The sequence below is a fragment of the Callorhinus ursinus genome, unplaced genomic scaffold (genome assembly GCF_003265705.2).
Source record: "Callorhinus ursinus isolate GAN/ISIS: 27379988/994484 unplaced genomic scaffold, GSC_fseal_2.0 scaffold10, whole genome shotgun sequence".
Classification (NCBI taxonomy): Eukaryota; Metazoa; Chordata; class Mammalia; order Carnivora; family Otariidae; genus Callorhinus; species Callorhinus ursinus.
In genome coordinates, this window is record NW_027397072.1 from 60776888 (window position 1) to 60785316 (window position 8429).

At 38.2% G+C, this 8429-nt stretch overlaps 1 protein-coding gene across 4 annotated transcripts in view; it reads right to left on the reverse strand.

Moving 5' to 3' along the window:
• Positions 1 to 3715: 3715 nt before the first annotated feature.
• The window catches only part of CUNH2orf74 (chromosome unknown C2orf74 homolog), a 26226-nt gene continuing 21512 nt past the window's right edge, over positions 3716 to 8429 (reverse strand). For 2 of the 4 annotated variants that reach the window (XM_073897668.1, XM_073897669.1), the window contains 3 exons: positions 5229 to 5342; positions 4934 to 5132; positions 3716 to 4191 (listed from right to left, as the gene is read on the reverse strand). In XM_073897668.1, coding sequence (XP_073753769.1) covers positions 4018 to 4191; positions 4934 to 5132; positions 5229 to 5342 — 487 coding nt within the window. In that variant the 3' untranslated portion in view covers positions 3716 to 4017. Of the gene's footprint in view, positions 4192 to 4933; positions 5133 to 5228; positions 5343 to 5570; positions 5765 to 5857; positions 6010 to 8429 lie in introns of those variants that run through there. The other 2 variants (XM_025868653.2, XM_025868652.2) reach the window with 2 other exon arrangements.

Sequence of the window (8429 nt, forward strand, 5' to 3'; positions counted from 1 at the left end):
ACAAAACTCATTGATAATAATACAATTATAGTAGGGGACTTTAACACCCCACTCACAGTAATGAACAGATCATCTAAGCAGAAGATCAACAAGAAAACAAGGGCTTTGAATGACACACTGGACCAGATGGACTTAACAGATATATTCAGAGCATTTCATCCTAAAGCAGCAGAATACACATTCTTTTCAAGTGCACATAGAACATTCTCCAGAATAGATTACATACTGCATTACAAATCAGGACTCAAGTGGTACAAAAAGATTGTGATCATACCATGCATACTTTCAGACCAAAATGCTATAAAACTTGAAGTCTACCATAAGAAAAAATTTGGAAGGACCACAAATACATGGAGGTTAAAAAACATCCTACTAAAGAATAAATGGGTCAATCAGGAAATTAAAGAATTTTTAAAAAACATGAAAGCAAATAAAAATGAAAACATGACAGTTCAAAATCTTTGGGATGCAGCAAAGGCAGTCCTAAGAAGGAAACAGAGAGTAATACAGGCCTTCCTCAAGAAGCAAGAAAAGTCTCAAATACACAACCTAACCCTACACCTAAAGGAGCTGGAAAAAGAACAGCAAATAAAACCTACATATAGCAGGATAAGAGAAATAAGAAAGAGCAGAGCAGAAATCAATAATATAGAAATTTTTAAAAACCCCAGGGGAACAGATCAGTAATACTAGGAGCTGGTCTTTGAAAGAATTAAGAAGATTGATTAACCCCTAGCCAGACTTATCAAAAAGAAAAAAAGACCCAGAATAATAAAATCATGAACGAAAGAGGAGAGACCACAACCAACATCAAAGAAATACAATTATAAGAGAATATTATGAGCAATTATATGCCAACAAATTAGGTAATCTGGAAGAAATGGATAAATTCCTAGAAACATATAAACTACCAAAACTGAAACAAGAAGAAATAGAAAATCTGAACATACCAATAACCAGCAAAGAAATTGAATCAGTAATCAAAAACCTCCCAACAAACAAGAGTCCAGTGCCAGACGGCTTCCTAGGGGGATTCTACCAAACATCTAAAGAATAAATACCTATTCTGAAACTGTTCCAAAAATAAAAATGGAAGGAAAACTTCCAAACTCGTTCTATGAAGCCAGCATTACCTTGATCCCAAAGACCCCACTAAAAAGGAGAATTACAGACCAACATCCCTGATGAACATGCATGCAAAAATTCTCAACAAGATACTAGCCGGTAGGATCCACAGTACATTAAAAGGATTATTCATCACGACCAAGTGGGATTTATTCCTGGGCTGCAGGAGTGGTTCAACATCCACATATTAATCAACGTGACACACCACATTAATAAAAGAAAGGATAAGAACCATATGATCCTCTCAATAGATGCAGAAAAAGCATTTGACAAAACACAGCATCCTTTCTTGATTAAAACCCTCCACAATGTAGGGATAGAGGGAACATATCTCAATATCATAAAAGCCATATATGAAAAACCCACAGCAAATACTATTCTCAATGAGGAAAAACTGAGAGCTTTTTGCCTAAGTTCAAGAACACGACAGGGATGCCCACTTTCACCACTGTGGTTCAACATAGTAGTAGAAGTCCTAGCCTCAGCAATCAGACAACAAAAAGAAATAAAATGCATCTGAATAGGCAAAGAAGAAGTCAAGCTCTCACTCTTCATAGATGACATGATACTCTATGTGGAAAGCCCAAAAGACTCCACACCAAAATCGCTAGAACTCATACGGAAATCAGCAACGTGGCAGGATATAAAACCAGTGCACAGAAATCAGTTGCATTTCTATATACTAACAATGAGACAGAAGAAAGAGAAATTAAGGAGTCGATCCCATTTTCAATTGCACCAAAAACTATAAGATACTGAGGAATAAACCTAACCAAAGAGGTAAAGGATCTATACTCTGAAAACTATAGAACACTCATGAAAGAAAGTGAGGAAGACACAAAGAAATGGCAAAACATTCCATGCTCATGGATTGGAAGAACAAATATTGTTAAAATGTCTATACTGCCTAGAGCAATCTACATATTCAAAGCAATCGCTATCAAAATACCATCAACTTTTTTCACAGACTTGGAACAAATAATCCTAAAACTTGTATGGAACCAAAAAAGATCCCGAGTAGCCAAAGGAATGTTGAAAAAGAAAGCCAAAGCTGGGGGCATCACAATTCCAGACTTTAAGTTATATTACAAAGCTGTAATCATCAAGACAGTATGGTACTGGCACAAAAACAGACACATAGATCAATGGAACAGAATAGAGAACCCAGAAATGGACCCTCAACTCTATGGTCAACTAATCTTCGACAAAGCAGGAAAGAATGCCCAATGGAAAAAAGAGTCTCTTCAACAAATGGTGTTGGGAAAATTGGACAGCAACATGCAGAAGAATGAAACTGGACCATTTCCTTACACTATACACAAAAATAGACTCAAAATGGATGAAAGACTTAAATGTGAGATAGGAATCCATCAAAATCCTAGAGGAGAACACAGGTAGTAACCTCTTTGACCTCAGCATAAGCAACTTCTGGCTAGACACATCTCCAAAGGCAAAGGAAGCAAGGGCAAAAATGAACTACTGGGACTTCATCAAGATAAAAAGCTTTTACACAGCAAAGGAAACAGTCAACAAAACCAAAAGACAACCAACAGAATGGGAAAAGATATTTGCAAATGTCTTATCAGATAAAGGGCTAGTATCCAAACGTATAAAGAACTTATCAAACTCAACACCCAAAGAACAAATAATCCAATCAAGAAATGGGCATAAAACACGAACAGACATTTCTCCGAAGAAGACATACAAATGGCTAACAGATATATGAAAAAAAATGCTCAACATCACTCAGCATCAGGGAAATACAAATCAAAACTACAATGAGACACCATTTCACACGAGTCAGAATGGCTAAAATTTACCAGTCAGGAAATGACAGATGTTGGCGAGGATGCAGAGAAAGGGAACCCTCTTACACTGTTGGTGGGAATGCAAGTGGTACAGCCACTCTGGGAAACAGTATGGAGGTTCCTCAAAAAGTTGAAAATAGAACTACCCTACCACCCAGCAATTGCACTACTGCATATTTACCCCAAAGATACAAATGTCGGGATCCAAAGGGGCACCTGCACCCCAATATTTATAGCAACAATGTCCACAATAGCCAAACTATGGAAAGAGCTCAGATGTCCATCAACAGATGAATGGATAAAGAAGATGTGGTATACAGCCATCAATAAATGAAATCTTGCCATTTGCAACACGTGGATGGAATTAGAGGGTATTATGCTAAGTGAAATAAGTCAATCAGAGAAAGACAATTGTCATATGATCTCACTCATATGTGGAATTTAAGAAACAAAACAGAGGATTATAGGGGAAGAGAGAAAAAATAAAACAAGACAAAATCAGAGAGGGAGAAAAAACCATAAGAAACCCTTTTTCATAGGAAACAAACAGAGTTGCTGGAGGGGATGGGCAGGAGGATGGGGTAACTAGGTGATGGACAGTAAGGAGGGCACATTATGTAGTGAACACTGGGTATTACATAACTGATGAATCACTGACCTCTACCTCTGAAACTAATAATATATGTTAATTAATTGAATTTAAATTAAAAAAACATGAATTAAAAGAAACATTTGCTATCTCTAAAGTTCCCCTTAAATATGATTTACCTAACAGACATCTGCACAAACACAAATAATTTTATTCATATGTTAGAACAGTGTTTGAGTAGACAGTGTTTTAAGGACACTTAATACAATCAATTTCTTGAACTCAGATTTGAATTTAAAAAAAAACTATATTCAAGCTCTGGGTATTTTACTTACAGAATTTTGCATGTAGCTCACTTCTTTCTGCACAAAGGTAAAATACTATTTGTATTTGCTTAATTCCCCATATTTTGCTGTTTCAACATGATCTTGTACCCCCAGTCATTTCATTGTTAGTCTAAGCTTACATTTCTTTCACTCTCAGCCTTTTCTGAGCTCATTTTCTCTCTTTATGTTCTCGAGTATAGCTTCGAGGTATCGGGTATTCCTTCCCAAGGTCCACAACAATTACCTCCCTAGAAAATGTCACTCCTTTTAAAGGTCTTTTGTGGTTTTCAACACCTGAAGGAGTTCTAGTGAGAGGTGTGGGTGGTTTTTGCAAATCTTCATCCTGTAGGAGAATGGAACAAACAGTATAAAAGATCAATTTATGAAGGCAACAAGTCCTGCTTTAAAAAATGTTATATTTTTAATTGAGTTTTATATTTTAAATTCAATATAGAAGCATTGTTAGTGAGAAACAGAAGAAGTGTTTCTAAATCATACAGGAAAGCAGTGATAATCCATCATGATCTCATTTTCATATCTCTATGGTTAGAAATGGGCCCCTGAACCATTGTTCTGCCTCTGGGCGTGGGCCTTGTGTTGAGGGAAGATGTGAACTGTTCCTATCAGAGAGTGCTGACAGGGAGCTCAAGAAGGCCCGGGCAATGTTTGTGTGCTGTTGTACAGCCTGGAACCAGAACAGGGACATGCGCTCTGGTCCTGAGCTTGGCCACAGTGGAGGAATGACTTTGAACAATTCATCTCATTTTCTCATCTGTAACATGAGAGGGCTGGATCCCTAGATGATCTCCAAGGACTCCTCCAGCTCTAAGATCCTAGGATTCTGAGAAAAGCAAAATGAAGGGGGATTATTAAGAACAACACAAATGTAAGAGTGAAGAATGAGCAAGTGTCTAGATTTGGCATACATGACTGGTTTAATAACATGAACTGATGAACTAAGAAGAATGGTTTAGATGACTGCAGACTCCGTGCTCCTTCCAGGTACAAACTTAAGTTTCAGGCAAGACCATCTCATTGTACCTAGCCAAATAATTTACCTCCTCTTCAATCAAACAGATTCTGACCTGGTCCTTGGGAGGAGATAAGGCGAGCTCCTCTTCATTTCCTCCAGCATTCTTAGGCTCTTGCTTCTCTTTTGTTTTGTCCTCCTCCTCTTCTATGTTCTCTTTGTTTTCTAAGGGTGTGTCTTCTTTACTCCGTCTCTGGACAAGAATGCCAGGCCTCATGGGTGCATTTAAGTCCGTGATTGGTGTTAGGATAGTCCTACGTAATCAGCAGGATTTTTAAAATTCATGCATGTCATCCACCATTATCATACCCCAAAATGGCTTTCTATCACATTCTACAATACAGACTTACTTTTCTTGGTCTGCTGAATTGTTTGTCTCCGCATTAGCAGCTAAACAATCTTCACCTCCATTAGCATCTGTACAAGGACTTTTTTCTGTCTCTTCATCTTTCTTGCTTTGGAAACTGAAAACAAATAAGCAAAAAATTCAGAAAAAAAAAAGAATGGTCTTGATTTACTTGGCATGGAACTTCACTTTTAAATAGGAAATTAGAATTTCTAAAATTCTGAAATGGAAAAAGTAAATAGCTATAGCATTATTTGCTCTATTTTAAATTGATTTATATTATTTCTAGATACATTTGCTAGTGTGACTTGAAATCTGATCCCAATTTATCAGCATGGATTTATACCATTTATATAAAAAAACCACCAATAAAAGGAGGATGCAAATGAAGCAAATTAGAAGGAGGATGAAGAAAGTGATTGCTGTGGTTTCAAAGCTCATAGGGTTAGCTAGAAGAATCGTCCACTCTCACAATCACAGATTGTACAAATATTCTTTTCCAGCTTAGTTTGAATGTAGTTCTCTTGTTCTTTAAGTTTTCTAGAAACAGAAGAATAAAAGGCTATTTTCACTGTTGTTCTTTTGATCAGCTTCATAAAAGATGCTGTGCTTGTTTCGATGAAGTTGACTCACACTGGCTAATTTCTCTCCATAAATGTGGTGGGGGCTGAGGTGGTTAGAGGGGAGACTGAGCTGGGACACGTGTGATCACACAGCTCACCTCCCCTCACCCCAAAAACTATCAGAATCCAGAGGATAGGACTTGGAGCAGCTGGAGCCAAGCCCAGCTCCCCATTCTTCTCTCTTCAGTGACATCATAGAATCATGGAATGGTTCAGTTAGAAGGACCAGAGTGCCAGCCCAACCCTGCCCGTCACCTGGAGTTAGGAGAACTAAGAAGCTGTCCTCTGGGCTGCCATTTCACTGTCCTCTCCTCTCAGAGGGCTGGGGTGGAGGCCATGGGACACCATCCTGGCACTCTTTGGACAAGGATATTCTTCCTGCTCTCCAAACACCAGCTTTCCTTTCTTAACCTGAGCCTGTTTCTTTACTGCTTCTTTCACAGACAATGAACAATCAGTCCCACTTCCTTCTTATAAAATCCCTCCCTATAGTAATCAACTTACCCCCTAATGGATGCTCTCCAAGCTAAATAGCCCATATCCTTCTAATACCACATCACTGGACCCACTTCCTGGACAAATATACAAACTGGCAGCTCTAGAAGCCGTGGCTGAGGAAGCAGGAGCAGAACAAGATGACCAAGATCAAGATGACCCCACCCCCAACCTAATTTCAGGTGAGTAAGTGATGCCCATAACAAGAAGGGGGAGGGAAGAGCTAGGGTCTTCTGAGAAGCAAAGAAAGGTACAGGAATATGGCAACTGCTGCCAACCACATCTAAAAAATTGTAAAATGAGTTCTAGGAGTCTCTGGGCTGTAGCCACACTGGCTCTCCTTCAGAAGGGCAAGGACTGTGGCTTTTTAATCTTTGGATACTCCACCAACTCAGGACCTACAAATCGCATAAATGTTGAATGGATGGGTGTGTGTAGCAGGTGCGGTGTGTATGTGTGTGCGTGTGTGGTAGCACAAGTGGAGCTTGTTGGAGGGCTCAGGCCATGCCTAATTGTTTAGAACATGTGAGCATCTGAGCCACTCCTAGCAGAGTGAGCAGAATTCATGGATGTTTCCTCCAGCAAGGCTCCCAGATGAAGACTCAGAGCCCATCTCACTCTCCTTACTCTACACTGCTGCCAGATTGAGACTTTAAGAGCCCAAATCTTCCCATGTCTCACGTACACATAAAGGATTTTTCTGGGAGACGGGAATATTTTAGATCTACTGTTGGTTACACAGGTCTAGACATATGTAAAAACCCATCAAACTGTATCCTTAAGATTAGTGTGCCTTGTGTCATCTACTGTGTGGATATTATACTGAATAGAAAGGGAAAAGGGGCCCCATCCCCACCCTGAACTTAAGTATTTGCAGTGAGTAGTGCTGGACTGGAGTGCACTGCTGCTATTTGGTCCTGTCTCCAAGACTGTTTACCAGATGTAGTCTGAGACCAGAGACCTTTAGCAATAAGTAAGGGCTGACAAGACTATTTTAAGGGCTTTCCTTCACTGAATGTGACTTAGGAATCAATATCATATACTTAACATAATTCTGAAAAGTGGAAGGTTCTCCAACTTTGGTCCCTAAATCACATTTTAAGTGCACTGGACTGTAAGTCTGTGATGCCATGATATTCAAAGATGGGTTCCAGAGCTTAACAAAATATGCTTTGTATGCAGGTGTGTGCTCAAAAATTATACGTGGTGGGAAATTACAACCAATTCTACAGAAATTAAAAATATCCTAAGAGAGTACTATGAACAATTGTATGCTGACAAACTGAATAACCCAGATGAAATGGAAAAATTCCTAGAAACACAAAACCTATGAAGACAGAATCATGAAGATCTAGGAAATCTGACTAGAACTATAAGAAGGAGACTGAATCAATAATCAAAACCTCCAAACAAAAAAAAAAGACCTGGACCAGATGGTTTCACTGAGGAATTCTATCGACCATTCAAAGAAGAACAAACCAATCTTTTTCAAACTCTTCCAAACAACTGAAGAAAAGGGAACATTTCATAACTCATTGTATGAGGCCAGCATTACCCTGAAGACACTACAAAAAAAGAAATATAAAAGACTGATATCCCTTATGAATACTGAGGCAAAAATCCTCAACAGAATGCTAGCAAACTGAATTTAGCAGCATATTAAAAGGATTATGTATCATGACAAAGTGGAATTTATTCCACGAATGCAAGGATGATTCAACATAGAAAAATCAATGTAATCTGCCACATTAACAGAATGAAGAGGAGAAAAATACATGATCATCTCAATTGATTCAGGAAAGGTATTTGATGCAATTTAATATCCTTTTCATGATGAAAACACCAAATAAACTAGGAATAGAAGGAAACTACCCCACAATAATAAAGGTTATATATAGAAACTCCACAGCTAACATCATACTCAGTGGTGAGAAAGTATTTGCAAATGACATATCTGATAATGGATTAATATCGAGAATAAATAAAAAAACTCCTATAATTCAACAACAAAAAAACAACCCAATTCAAAAATGGACAATGCATAGACATTTTTCCAAAGAAGATATGCAAATGGACAATAAGTACAT